The sequence below is a fragment of the Anastrepha obliqua genome, chromosome 1, assembly GCF_027943255.1.
Source record: "Anastrepha obliqua isolate idAnaObli1 chromosome 1, idAnaObli1_1.0, whole genome shotgun sequence".
NCBI lineage: Eukaryota > Metazoa > Arthropoda > Insecta > Diptera > Tephritidae > Anastrepha > Anastrepha obliqua.
Genome location: NC_072892.1, coordinates 46,768,506 through 46,784,056, shown reverse-complemented (window position 1 = coordinate 46,784,056; position 15,551 = coordinate 46,768,506). Strand labels below are relative to the sequence as shown.

At 36.6% G+C, this 15,551-nt stretch overlaps 1 protein-coding gene across 4 annotated transcripts in view; it reads right to left on the bottom strand.

Annotated features, from left to right (window-relative positions):
- The window catches only part of LOC129250651 (unconventional myosin-XVIIIa), a 263,564-nt gene that overhangs the window by 178,043 nt on the left and 69,970 nt on the right, over positions 1–15,551 (bottom strand). The window contains exon 1 of one of the 4 annotated variants that reach the window (XM_054890291.1): positions 8,799–10,226. The exons of 2 other annotated variants lie outside the window; for them this stretch is intronic. In XM_054890291.1, the coding sequence (XP_054746266.1) occupies positions 8,799–9,914 (1,116 nt within the window). In that variant the 5' untranslated portion in view covers positions 9,915–10,226. Of the gene's footprint in view, positions 1–8,798; positions 10,227–15,551 lie in introns of those variants that run through there. One more of the 4 variants, XM_054890266.1, reaches the window with a different exon arrangement.

Sequence of the window (15,551 nt, the reverse complement as noted above, 5' to 3'; positions counted from 1 at the left end):
TACAACGAACACAGTTTGTCACAACCGATCGCAAGAGATTAAGTTTAACCTAATGTTATTGAACGAACAATGTACAATAGTTGCATATGTTTTGCACAATACTGTGTGAAGTACCTAACTGCTGCTTAGCTTTTTTTTATAAATTTGATAAAGCAACTAACCTATGGTGGATTACGTGTATTTGTAGGAAAAATTCATAAAAAAACTGTCATTAGAAATCTGAAATTGAGATCTCTATACTGTGATAAAAAAGCCGCCATGCCATGCCTCGCTAAAATAGAGCACTTTCGCTTTTAAGGTTAATTGCTTTGAGAGGCAAAATACAGCATTTATTTAGCATGGTTTTGCATTTTATTTTAACTCAATTAATTTGAATAAAATAAAAAGCATTTGAAAACATAAAGGTGTTGCAAGTGAAAAGTGGAAGTTCACATTATTTGCGTAGAAAAGTGCGCATTTGTCATACGAAATTTGGAGTCAGGTGAATAATAAGAAATGATCAATTTTGTTAAGAAATGATAAATTATAATATAAAAAGGGAGAAAGTATAATAAAATAGAGACCAAGCCAGCAGTGCATTGAAGTAATAAATGTAACGCGAAAAAAAATTGTTAAGCGATTATTTGCTTCAAACAGGAAAGTTGTACTACATAACATTCAAAAAAACAACCTCAGTGCGTAAGCCTGGGTGCCTGGAGGGAGCCAAACGCAATACCTTGTGATGTATTTGTATATATGTATGTATATACACATACACATATTTCTATAGTACTTATGCACGCAAGAGGGAAGACACAAACAACAGACAGGCAAAACCATTAGCGGCTCATAGGCGCACAAACGCACTTGTGCACCGAGAAGCCCTAATAAATATTGCATTCATGTCTCACGAGTACAAGCAACGACAATATTCAACAGGCAGAGGCAACAAAGACGGAGGGGGTGGGGGAAGGCGGAGTCGGAGGTGGAGGTGGAGGAGAAGCAGTCTTTTGTGCGAGTTGTACTGTTACAAGCGTAACGCAGGTCAATGACCAATAACCAAAGCTAAACACAAACAACAACAAAGCTATTGTTTGTATTGGAAAAAAAGGAGAAGTGTTGCTGGAAACCAAGAGGGGGTTATATGGGTTGAGAAGCGCACGAAGTGAGCACGCGGTGCAATACCGATAATTAATCGCACATACCGACAACAACAAAAAACAACAACAAATAAAAAACTGTTAGTGAAAAAAACCGCGCCGGTATAATAGGCAACGCACATTACAACCACTGCACAAATGCTGCCTTGCCTAGCGTTAACGTCAGCGATCAACAGCCATCATCAGAAGCTTCGCAGGCGACGGCGATGACGATGACGACGCCAACGGCTAGATCCCCCTCAAGTGCCTTCGCTATCAGCGCCTGGCATGGTATTGCTCACTTCTCACTAACTTCACGCACAACAACTCAAGTTGAGTACATGTCAACAACATGTTGTATTACAATAACAAAAATGTGACAATAACAACAAATAGCAGCGTCAAATTCAACGGTGCAGAGTCAACTACAGAAATGCCGTCAAAAAGTATTTCCATAAATGCATACTTTATATTACATACATATAGTATTTTTTTGTTTGGTACGCCAGTTTAACTCAATTTTTCCACCTTTTTTTGCCATTTACTTAGCTATTATTGTACCGGTTGTTACTTGTTGTTGTCATACACTTCTTGTATCCGTATGCATATTCATAATTCCAAAGGAAGAAGTTATATCCATAAAGTAAATGAAAACTTCCGCAACAAGCGGGCATACAAACAGACTTGCAGACGGACACACCTATACAATGATCCAGCATAAGAGTGGAGAGGAAGTAAAAGCAAAAAGAAAACAGTACAAAACTCAATTCTATTTAAACATTTTGTAGTGACATGTGTATGTGTTAGTTTTAACATGACTTTATATGTTGGTATTTGTGTGCGACGACACCCACACAAGCATAAATACGCGTAATAAATAAATATGCGCTTAAATGAAACGCACTTAATGTGCAATTTGAGTGACATACCGGCAATTGCTAGTAACAACAACAACAACACTACCAACACCAACAACACTACCAACACAATTGCAGAGTTGCCAGCGCTTGACACTTAACTTCACAGAAGCAAATTAAAAAATAAGTTAACCATTTGCCTTTTAGCGATTTTAATCTCAATGCCACACCAAAAGTTTTCCTTTTTATTTCTGTTTATGAAATTTATTGCTTTTGTGCAAGTCAACTTTGGCTGAGTCATTTTTGCTATAAAATAATTTGGAGTTGAATAAATATGTATGTAGTCTAGCATGATCACCATTAATTACGATCGTAGTGGTTATGGAACTCATGCCAAATTTGGTAAAATTTTTAATTCTTCAGACAAGAAGACTGACTGGTGATATTGATCTTTCCAGTAGTGGTTAATGAGTTGCGATGTATTATTATTTGTAAGAATGGAAACTTTATACTGTATGTCAATCACATTGAATGACAAGATCAGTCAGCAATAAAAAATTTTAAAGTTCAAGTTATTCATAAAATGGAGAAAGATCTCCTCGACATTATTACAAGAGCTGTTTAAGTAGTAGATATGTTGCTGGCTAAGGAAAAAGTGCGTTCAATGGCTATAGCACAGATCACAAGCACAGCACAGGAACTTATTGACACGTTTTGACGATTTCTTTGGTTCTTTTCTAATTTTAATAATTGTTTATAAAAAGGATATTCTCACAAATGTAAAAATATTCTTCTACAAAAACCACATAAATCTAAGTTTCAAACTTTGTGCAAATTAAAAAAAAATATTTGAAAATTTTCATCAAAATTTTTAACTTTTAAGCTGAATTCTTAGGAAAAAATTAAGTATGCAAATTTATAATTTTTACAGTATATAAAGTTATAGCTCATTGAATTTTTAAATTGGATAAAGTTCAAAATTGAATAGATTCAAAAACGCGACGATTTTTGACTGATGGTATGGGGGTTTTCCTTCCATTTAAAAAAAATGACGACCATTCATTAAATTTGCTTTGTTGTTTATTTTTAATTTTAAAGGGGGATCAGATTGGGAGTATTTTTTTCAATAGGAGTCTTTTGACAGATCACGTGTGACTACTGTCAAACTGCATACATTTTCAATATTTATTGACATTTCATCATGGAAAGATTTCCGCCTCAACAAAGTTTTCAAATCGTACAATTTTTTTACGAAAAGCGACGCTCTGTGAAAAGTGTTCATCGCGCGCTCAGGCCAACTATGGTGTTCAGGGGCCTCATCCCTGATGGCTACGTCAATAAGCCATGGACTAAAGAGCAATGCGAAGGCATTCAAGAACAGCCAGTATATCCATTGAAAACAACCGTTTGGTGCGACCTATGGGCTGAAGGAATCATCGGTCCATATTTCTTCAAAAACAAGGCTGGCGCCAATGTAACAGTGAATGGCGAATGCTATCGCACCATGATAAGCGACTTTTTGATGCGGGAAATTGAAGCCCGTGATCTCCACGGTTGGTTCCAACGAGACGGAGCTACTTGCCATTCAGCCCATTAAACAATGGATTTACTGCATCGTCTTTCGGTGAGCAATTTATCTCTTGTCTCGGACCAGTGGATTGGCCACCAAGGTAGTGTGATATCACACCATTAGACTAAATGCATTGCGGATAAACCAACTTCGATTGAGGCATTGGAAGGCAACATTACTAAACTTATTCACGAGATACCGACCGATGTCCTTAAGCGAGTCATTGAAAATTGTTGTTTACAGATGGCCGAATTACGGCGCAGTTGCGATCAACATTTTAAAGGCATTATCTTTAGAAAATAAATGCCATTAATGGTTCTACACAAAAATAATACAGGTTGCCCTATCGATTTGAATTTTCCTTGTTTTATTTCAATTTAAAATTCGATAACTTCAAATTAATTACCCTTTATAACTGTTTTTTAAGTCGCATGTTTTTGTATGACATGACTCTACTACAAATGACGGAATTGATATCGTAAAAATCACCAAAGGGTCACCAATATTGATTCCAGCCAACTCTACAAAAATTTATAATTTTTCATAGCGTCACATGAAAGGTCCACTGCGAGTCTAGGTATACAAAGTGGTGGCTGGCACTAGAACAACCGAAAGTTGGTTAATCGTCGGTTAGCTCGAATTAACAGTTTCGTTTTCACCAAGTTCCGATTAGCTGATTTCGGATTAATTTAAAAAGTGTGAATTTTTTTGGAAAAATTTTCCAAAATTGCATTATAAATGAAAATAATAATAAACCACGTTTTTCCAGTAATTCTGCAATTATACTTACTTCTACTTCCAATTTAAGCGTTTAGTTAATAAATAATAAATTCTTATGTTTATATTTACAGTAATTTTTCATTTCATTCATACTTCGTCAACATAAAGGTACTCGTACAAACATATGCTTCATTTGTAACCTGCCTGTGCGCTCTGACTCTTTGCTAACTGTTACTTATGAAACTATTTTACTCTTGAGGAATATAATAACAGTTATGGGCCGAGGTTGTGTGAAAAAGTACACTTTTGTTCAAGTCAATTTGTTGTTTTGTAATCTATGTCCAGAGAAAACCCTTGTTGTACTGGCAATGAAGAAGTGAAGTCGTTTATTTCAATATTTTTTGATGGATTTTTTTTTATGATTTTTCAAATAAATATATCAAAAGGAGAAATAATTCTAACATACATGCCACGAACTGTCTAACTTACCCTCTCCCATTAAATCCCAAGGCAAATAAATTTCTATTTTAAATACTCAACGTGACTATAATGCAAATATTGCGTAATTATTATAGTATATTCAAATGTTTCAAGTTATGCGCTTTTCACTGTGTCAGACTCATAAGAGTTTAGATAAATTATAGCCATGAAAGGCGTCTGTCACAGGTTTTAATAGGACTGGCATATTTTTACGTAGCAACTCATTACTTCTCACTTGATCAAATAAAATTTAAAAAGTAAATCTAGCCAAAGTTAGGTGCAGCTGATTAGAATTGCAAAGAGGAGCTGTTAATAGCTATCTTTTAATCTCTGCTCAAAATCAGTTGATTTACTGCAATGTAATAAATTTTGACCAAGCTGATGACAGAGTAATAGATCTTCAACTATCCGATCTAGCTGATCTGCATTCTTACGTTCATAGAGAAATCGCGTAAATTAATTTATCAATAGTTGATAGTTGATGAACACGTGTTTGAAAAAGATTAAGAAATAATTACCGTAAGTGTCCATTAAAATCAAATCCAACAAGGAAAAAACCCATTCACCTTACAACAAGAATCGGAAATTAAATAGTCTGGCTCAATGAATGGGAGCATAAAAATTATTATACGAATACAATGCGTGTGCTAAGTAGATGTTGATGGCTTGCTGGTACATGTGACCAATAGAGCGCGCATGCGTCTTGAATATCCTGCTATTTACACTTATATATGTACATTAGGGTACACCGCTCTCTATAAAAAAAACACTCGTTAGTGGTTTTCCATGAGAATTATAAAATTTATTGCATTCCAAGATTTCCACCAAAATATTGCGGAAAAATATTAAGAATTACGTGAGCTAGATCGTATTGAAAGTACCTCCAAAAATCGAGTTTTTTAGAAATAAAATCAATTTTTCAAAATATTTTCCCCAAACAATCCAGACAGAATCAAAATAATGATATTTACAAAAAAAATTGAAGCGTGAATGGGATAATTTTCCAGAAAATAAAAAGGTTGAGAAATAACCTTTCTAATTATATTTTAGTAGTCTAAATCGGTCAAGATTTCGCTTGTTATTAAACCCTTAAGCCCATCTTGCAAAAATATACCAACCTAGTCAAAATATAGGATCAAAAATCTCATCATTTTGATTGTATTGATAAAATTTTTTAAACATTTATAGGCAGACATCCTTAGTCAGTCCCCAGATTCTGGCCGTTTCGCTGAGTTATTTAAGTTTACAATAAAACAATTTTGCCAACAAAACGTCAAATAAAAATAGTAACTAAAATCTCATTATTTTGATTCCGTTGATCAAATTGGTAAACATTTGTGTGCGGACCGAAGATGCCAATCCTCAAATCCCGGGATTGTTATTCGGGAGTTGTAATTTTTTACGAAACGTATAAAATGAAGACAGGCAAAAATGTTGAAAAGCACTGAAAAGCCCTTTGCGTTTACAACAGAAATCAACTGGGTTTCCTGTGTCCAATGTACAATTCTTCAAATTACTGAAACATTAATATGCGTACGGTATCAAATAATATACATATCACTTCAGGTGGGCATGCATAGGGTGGCGCAAAATTAATCAGCCTCTCGAAAAATGTATACTTTTTGCAAAGGCAAACAATGGAGCGCGTAAAGGTTGAAATAAAGGTTTCCATCACTCAAAACAATTTTGCATTTTTTTTTTAAGTTTTTCAAAAACGAAATTGAATCATAACTTTGCGCCACCTTGTTTATAATTAACGAAATTAAGTTCTGACTTTATGATTTCAAGCTCAAAACATATTGCACAGGTTTTTTCACGTACGAAACTAAGTCAGAAGACTCCTCCTCCAATTGGCCAAATTTTTTAGTAGCTTGCGCAAAAATGCACGAGCTACATCTAAAATATCTGATCAAGTTTTGCGAACAAAAAGAGGATTGCAAAAAGGCTGCACAGGCTCTTGAAAACGCACCATAATTTTGTAATACGTAAGCGGAATAACAAGGAAGTTGATCGGCGCGATCCTATGAAATGCCAAAATGAACACTTTTGCTTGAAAATTGGAAAGTATAGAAGTCTTGAAGCAGCTTTCGCAGGGATGACGGCAGTGGACGGCGTTAAATTCTCATCGTTTGTAAGATCTAAAAAATTCCGAGTTGTAATGAGAGATAACGGCTCGAAAATCTATTAATATGGTAGTAATGTGTTTCGAACAATGAGCTAATATCAAATATTGTTTTAAAATCGGTAAAACGTTTACCGAAACATTTGAATTGATGAAACACGTTTATGGCGATGTCTATCTGGTGTCAGAGTTTATGAGTGGCTTACACGTTTCAGAGATGATTGTGAGGACATAAATGTCAATGAACGTTGGGCCGCCCAAAATCAGTAATCACCGAAAACTCCATCGAAATTGTTCGTAAGTTTATCAAAAATTAACCGAAATCATCGTTAAAATTCATGAAATCGGAGTTGAATATCTCCAAAACATCGATTTATCACATTTTAATTGCTCAGAATACAACATTCGAAACACCTCATTAAAGAAAACTTCCTTTACAACGTTGTAACTGGTGATAAAACGTGGTGTTTCCAACACGAATCCGAAACTAAGAGTCAAAGTGCCGAATGGAAGGCCCCAGACGAGCCACCACCAAAAAAATCGCACTGGAGAAGTCAAAAATAAAATTAATGCTCATTTGTTTTTACGATTCTAAGGGAATTGCCCACAAGGAGTTCGTGCCAACGTCCCAAAATGTCAATGCAATTTTATATATTGGCGTTTTGAAGCGTTTGTTGCAACCCATTCGTCGAATTCGACCATGAATGCCGCGAAGAAAGCAGCTGACGCTTATTGCATGATAGTGCACCATCTCATCGATCTACTCTTGTGACTGATTTTTTGACTAGAAATCGGATTTTAATCACTTTGTAAAACCCATTTATCTATTATTTATTATATGAGCTGCTCAACGAAGATAGATGAAGTTTTTTCGAGATATGTTGTTGTAAAATAAATTGTTGTAGTACAAATCGAAAAAATACATCTCTAATGCAGATATTTCAAGCTGAAACTCCTCTATTATTCGGGGTAAGTTTTTGGAAAAAATTTTCCCAAAATCTTTTTTTTATAAAGACTCGAAGATTTGCAAATCGTTTTAGCTCACACAAATTTTAATACTTTGCGAAATATTTTTGCATACGTTTTAAAATATAATACATTTTATAAATCCTGTGGAAAAACTGGCACTTCTTCTTGGTGAGACACCCTAATGTACAACTATGTACGTACGTGCATACATATATGGCGCGATGAGACCACCTACACAATGAATAGAACCATCATTTGCAATGCATAGAGGAGAATGATAGTTATATGGATGTGCGTATGTGCATGCAGCAATAAAATTGGATGAATGGCTAAGCGACTGATTGAGGGACAACTACGAATGATTGGTTGGCGTAGTCGAAGAGTTGAGCTAAGTTGAGCTCTACTGACTTGAGTTGACTGATCGACGCGATCGCGCGCACGTTTGTGTGGAACAATTGATTGCCCCAATGAATTGTAAGCGTGCACAATGCCGTACGTGCATACATATTGTGTGAGTATTTACAGATGTCTAAAATATTATTACTACATTTGAGTTGATGAGCACCCGCGTACGCTTTATGGTGTGTCTAATGTTACAAGACAAAAGCAACAATTAAGTAAATTAAAGACAACCATAAAGGCGAATTGTACGCTTGATTTCTGACGTTTAACTGATCTATGCGGCCGGACAGTTAGTTGGACTTAGTAGGGTATCAGATTGCTAGGCGGCCATGGTCGGGTGGTCGAATCACCGGACGAATTGTAATGGCAAGTGTATAAAGCGTTGGAGGGGCGTATGTGCATGCATATGTATGTGTGATGGAAAGAGGTCAACTAGCTTTTAACGGTAATTTTAGATGTGCTAATATAGTATTTACAACTATAATAAGTTAAAGTAATACTTTGCATTTATAAGTTTTATGTATGCATTTAACCGGATATGCCTTAGTAATAACTCAAACCTGCTGTTTTATAGCCTCATCGTAGTTTTTGAAGACTCCACTATTGGCGCCGTAACCCCGCAACGCTAACGAACGTTCCCAAATTGTTTGCCAGTTGATCGCATCACGTGTGCTACGCCGAAACGAACTGCGAAAAGTGCGATTGGTCAAAGCGACTCCACCGCTACCGCCGCTCACACCAACAGTACCTACGCCGCCGCCACTGCCGCCGCCGCTGTTATTATTGTGACTTGAGTAGATCGACATATTTGTATTGTTGCTATTGCTTGCATTTCGCACACCAGCGCCGCTATTCCAAGGTGGACGCACAATCACCGCAGCACCAGATGTTGCCTTAGCTGCAGGCGACGCCGCTGTGGTGCTCTTACGCCCGGCCACACGAAAGCTGCGATATTTTTGTGTGCGCTCAAAAGTGCTCTGCTGTACGTTATTGATAGCTGACATTGAAGACGTCGCAGTGCTGGGTAAGCTATTCTCTGCCGAGTGATCGCCATCGCTGTGTAGTCGCATGCGTCGTCCAGCGTTATTGATGCCACCTTGTATGGAGGGCGCTGGTGATGCGGTGCGCGCATTTGCGCTACGCTGTTGACTCAGCGTACGTTTAACGCTCATCATTGGTGAACGTGGTGTATCTACCGCTTTTAGCGCTTTTGCCATGGCCACCGCATACTCTTTGGTGTGTGCGCCAAGTTTTGGCTTCTTCGCGAGCGCAGGCTTACCGGCGCCACCTTTCTGTGCGGGCGGTGATGGTGCGCCATCTATCGATGTACGTCCATTCTGTGTGATGATCGAATCATGCGAATGCCATGAGGCCGAATTCTCGGAACCACTATCACTGATCGTTTCTGAACTGATACTATTTTTGCGCGGATTGCATTTGGTAGCGTGCGGTGTCGCCGGTGATTGATGTGTTGTGTGTATGCCATTCTTACTGGTGGTGTTGTGATTATTGTTTTGGGCGGCCAAACGTGACTTCAATGTGCCGCAGGCATGTGCCTTCCCAGTGCAGCCCCGATGAAATTCGGGATTCAGACCAGAGCCAGGCTGCGCCGGCGTGGCTGGCTGTATAGGTGAAGCGCGGAGCGATTGCTCGAACTTTTTTGGTATCAGAAACATTTGCGTATTTTTTTTTTACTCATTCACTTCAAATACAATTTTGTCACTTGGAAACTGGATTCAGTTTTATTTACTGATTTTATTTTTTGCACAGCATCGTTGGTTTTTAAATCGTCTATGCTTCTGTGTTTGGGCTTTTTCTCGATATTTTGTTTTTTGCGTAAGTTATTCTGCCACTTCACACAAGATTATGTAGATTTTAATGCAATTTAAGAATGCGAGATATTTGCTTTGCTTAATATTTTTCAATTTCTTGCTCGCTTTCGCACTTAGATAATCCTTACGAATGTATATGTATGTATATATTAACTTTTTCACATATTTTTTGCAATGCCTTCGTTCATTAACATTCGAATATAGTTTTCTATTTTGCTTTACACTTTTTTATAATTGATAAATTTTACGACCTTTAAACATTCATCGCCTAACGTGGTACTATGTGGATTAGTTTCAAAATGGCATAGCTGACGAAAAACTATCGTACGCAGTCTATTCACACATTCAGGATTACTGCAAGGCTGAGGTCGATCCAAACATCAAAAACTTTTTAGGCAAATCTTTAAGGAATGTGAAGATCTCACACCCATGAGAAGTCGACATTTATTTTGAGTACAAATTGTTTTAGGGTAATTGTAAACTCCTTGAGGCATAACAAAGGGCCGTCATCCTAAGTGTGTTCACTTGGGGATGACCGCCCAACCTGACATAGCGCTTATAAATCACTAGTTACCAGTTTTCTGGGCCCACGTAACCACTGTAATCACGTATAAGATGTACTGTAGTCACCGATGTGTTGTTGGATAATAGTTAAAGAAAGTTCCACAACAACATAGAGTTCGCTTCGAGTGCTAGCAAGCCCTGCATACGGTCTGTACCCACGGTCAGTTTGGAACCGATAATGCACCATATGTCTGGGTTTGTGAACCAGACAGCTGCATACAAGACATACAAGCAATCTAGCGCGCAAAGGTCAAAATAAAGATTTCCATCACTCAGAATAATATTTTCGGGTCATTCTTTTTCGAGGAAGGAGGATACCGGTCCCTGATCACCGACCTTTTGCAACCATTCAGCGAGGAAAATAAATCGCAATATTATTGGTTCCAACAGGATGACGCATCATGCCATACAGCGCATCAGACGACGAATTTACTCAAAAGTATGTTCCCCCGGCGGATCATCTCCAAAACAGGGCGACTTCGACTAGCCTCCTTGGTCGCCCGATTTGACATCGCCAGACTCTTTCTTTTGGGGCTGCTTAAAGGGAATGGCGTACGTGCACTAATAAATCTGTATCACTTTGATCTCTGACGGCCATAATACGGGAGTAAATCAAAGTAGAGAAAAGCTCCAAAATGTCACGAAAAATACAGAAAAAAAAAGAATCCAAACGCACATCACTGGAATTGGTGAACATCTTATCTACGGTGGCGGCCGTAGCCGAATGCGTTGATGTGCACGGGCATGAACCACCAACTGATCGAAAAAAGTTGTTTCTAATAGCGGTCGCCACTCAGCAGGCAATGGCGACCCTTCGAGTACATTTCTGCCAAGAAAGAGCTCTCTATAAAACCCTATAAAAAACCATCTGCCATGTGGAAGCTGCATAAATTTGTGGGTTCCTTCATTTGTAGAACAAAATCAAGACCGGCACACCACCAAAAGAAGGAGTGACTCGGCCAAATACCAAACAAAATGTGCGCCAATTATTATTTTATTTTATTATTACAAATGGCTGCGCCTGAAAGCAAACTATAAAATTGTTTACACGTTTAAGTATGGCCGGTTAACTTCCTACTGAAAGTGAATTAACGCGTTTGGACGCAACAACAATTTCATTGGAATTTGCGAATTTGCAGACAACTTTCAATGCAGCTTGACGTAAACTGCAGTTATTAGTCGTTGGAAATATCGTATAAGTCGAAATATTGAATTAATTAGCTTTTATGGGCTTTTTATAAGCTATAACTTTCGTAGCATTCGCGGTTTGATATTATTTATAGCCATCACGAAACTAATTTTTCCACACTGAATTAAAAAATGTACGGTTTATAAAGTTCTGCGCGCAACTTCATTCATAAACAAATTTCAAACGCTAGCGTGTGCTCCCACGCACGACTTCAATCTGCTTAACTCATTCACGCTTATTTTTATTTTTATTTTTTTTCAGTTTTTATCTCGCAATGCATTTGCATGTTGTTCTTTAATTAGTAAAACTTTTATTTTCACACTTGAAAACGTGTAAGAATTTGAAATAGTATAACTCATACATACAGACATATAATATGCTTGTTTAGTTGTTATTGTAGTGCCAATTGTTGCCTCAAATTGAATTCGCAATTTGTTTGCATTACTGTTATTATTGTAATTTGCGAACTGTCATGGTTAGAGCAACAATAGCCGGCTTTAAGGTGGTTTTGGCCAGCATCTCAAGCATAACAATGAATTGCTGCCAACGGCAAAAGCAAGCAATAACAGCAATACTAACAACAAAAATAGCAAAAAAAAACCTATAGGTGCTTGCCGCCCTCCACTCTGCCGTGAAGGCAACGCGCATGTGTACACTTACAACAATGCGCCGCAGCAAGCGACAAACAAAAAGGCAATCAGCCAGCGGCTAAACAGCCAACAGCTTATAGCCAAGAGCAAAAGTGGCAAAAGCCGCTTGCAATGATCGTAACCTTGACTAACGGGCGACCGACCAAACGCGAACGAACAACCCGCCCAAGTGGTAGATATTATATTATATACATATACACGTATATGGGTATGCAAATGTATATATGTATGAGTGTATAGGCAACAACAAGCAACTTCTAACAACCATCCAACAAAGCCACCTAAGCACTGCAGCTACGCCACAGTCGCAGCATCATAAATGCAACGATCAAATTACGAGTACTACAAAAAAAAAACAAAAACCAAAAAACGCGCTCGCTTTTTGCCAAATGCCAAGCAAAACTCACAGAAACAAGCAACAAGACCATAAAATTCTAGGCATTAGGCGTGCTGCTGTCACTTGTGGGTTTTGCGGAAATTCTAACAAGTTTGATGACGCGACAGCGACGTGCATTGGCAATTCACAGACGAACTCCATATGTAACACTTGCCTGCCTGTCTGTACTCGGTTTTATTACATGGATGTACATAGGCACTACATACACACAAACTTATGTAATAAGTAATTCATTTATTCATTGTTACTCATACCTACTCGCATATGAAGGCTTTGTGTGACAACATAAGAACGTTACATAAACACTTAGGTTGACCGCAGGCGACTAAACCGGCGGCGATCAACCTGCCAACTATATTGAATAGTTGCCAAATGCAAACAATATTTAATTAAATCAAACGGAAATCGAACAATTCTCAAACGCATTTGGTTAACAGCAAACTTTTAAGGCATTAACAGTTGGAATGTTGGCAGACATTGCTTTGAATTGAGCGGCATTTTAGTAATCAAAACGAAAACAAAAGAATTCAATTTTGGGAACTGTCAGTTAAAAACAGTTAAGAACCGTTACCGCACTTGAATTGCACACATTTATTTAGTTATTATTAAGTTAAATTGGAAGCATGTGCTATCACAAAGGCCTCAATTCGGACATACTCATGTGGTCATTAAAATATATACCCGCGCGTCGATATGGAAAATTCGCTTTTATGACAATGCGGTTTTTGTTTTACAGACTAACAAAAAATAATAATAATTCAAAAATATGCAAAAATTAAATTAGTAACAAGAGGATACATCAATGACTACATAGAATATATATATCCATAAATTCCTTGTCCATATGGTCCAAGTATTTTCGACAGTGTCATACATTTTTCTGCAAATTGGCGTATACCATATTGAGGTTTGAGTATAAGAGTAAACTGAAAAAATTTCGCAAAAAATTTAATAATTTATTCTAAAAACTCTGGTATAATTTTTTTTTAAGTGATATATGTATCTTCGATTATTTTTAATGTTTTTATAACTTTTTTTATAATTTTTTAGGAAAAAATATATGGCATTTTTTTTGAGAATTTTTGTTAAAAATAAAATTTGGAATATGTAAAAGTTTGGAAAAATTAATTTTTTCACTAAAAATGTTTGCGAAACAAATATCTTCTATAATTCGAAAAAACATTGTCCAGTGGTCCAAGCAAACTGAAAAAGTTTCGAAAAAAAAACCTAAAAATTTTCGGATTTAATCTAAAAATTTATTTATGCTAAAAATTCTGGTATAAAGGTTTTTAAGGTGAAATAACTTCGGTTCTTTTTAATATTTTTATAAACATTTCTTTTTGATATTTTGGAAAAAAATATATAAAAAAAAACTTTTTTCGGAAATTTTTATTTAAAAAAAAGTTCGAAAATTTTAGTAAAAAAAAAAGAACTCGGAAAATTTTATTTTTTTTGCTGAAATTTTTTGGAAACAAATCTTTTCTGTAATTTTTGAAAAACATCCCTCAGTTTTTCTCTTTTTTTTCAATAAATAGCTGAGACTGAGTAATTCCTGAAAGTTTCTAAAATTGAAAAAAATTTCGAAAAAATTAAAACTTTTGAGATCTATGCTAAAAATTCTGGTATAAAGTTTTTTAAGGTGAAATATCTTCAGTTCTCTTTATTATTTTTAAAAACTTAGATTTTTTTAATATTTTGGGAAAAATATATTTGAAAAAACATTTATCGGAAAATTTTATTAAAAAAAGAATTCGTAAAATTGTATTTTTTTACTAAAAATTTTTGGGAAACAAATGTTTTCTGTAATTTTTGAAACACACCCCCCAAAAAAGATGACGTGCTGAATCGCCACGAACCACGAATGTTCAAGACGCGCGGCATTAATATCATCGACAGAACTGGTGGTCAGCAGCTACCATACGCAACCGAATAGCAAAAGGTTGCACTGTATTTGGTATGATACACAAAGTTTGGTGGAGATCTTCGTATATATCCAGGGGTACGAAGTCCGTCACTCTGTACGGATGCGAAACGTGAACGCGACAATGTGTGATATACAAACTCTGCAAGCACACATCATCCAGTAAGGAACTTTATTGGAACAGTATTTTAAGATGTTTACGTTCACCAATAAATCTGAATCATTCATCATCAACAATCTTTAACCTTATAATATACCGTGCCATCGATGAGTTAAGTGATGCAAAAACGACTGGGCATATATTAAACAGAACTATCCAATTATTCGCATAAACGGATGGCATAGCATTGTGAATAAAAACATCCACGCCCTATCCACAACCTTCACGGATATTGAAAATGCAGCAGGTAGAATTGGCCTTAAAATCCACCAAGAAAGACCAAATGTATGTAAAATAAGACAACATCAGACAAACTGAAAATTGGCGATTTTTCTATTCAAATCGTGGAACCCTTTACCTACTTACCTTTAACTTCAAACTAAGTAGAGAAAATTTAAGAAGCTTCAATACAATAAGTTTCTGTATAAAATCCTCATTAGACCAGTCTTATGCTATGGAGCTAAATCGTGGACGGAGTTGTAGCAAATAAAGCAAAAATGGAAATTTTCGAACGAAAAATACTCAGAAAAATGTTTGGAGCAATCAAAGATCACGGCGAGTGGCGAATAAGGTGGAACGACGAGCTGGACGGCCGCAAGC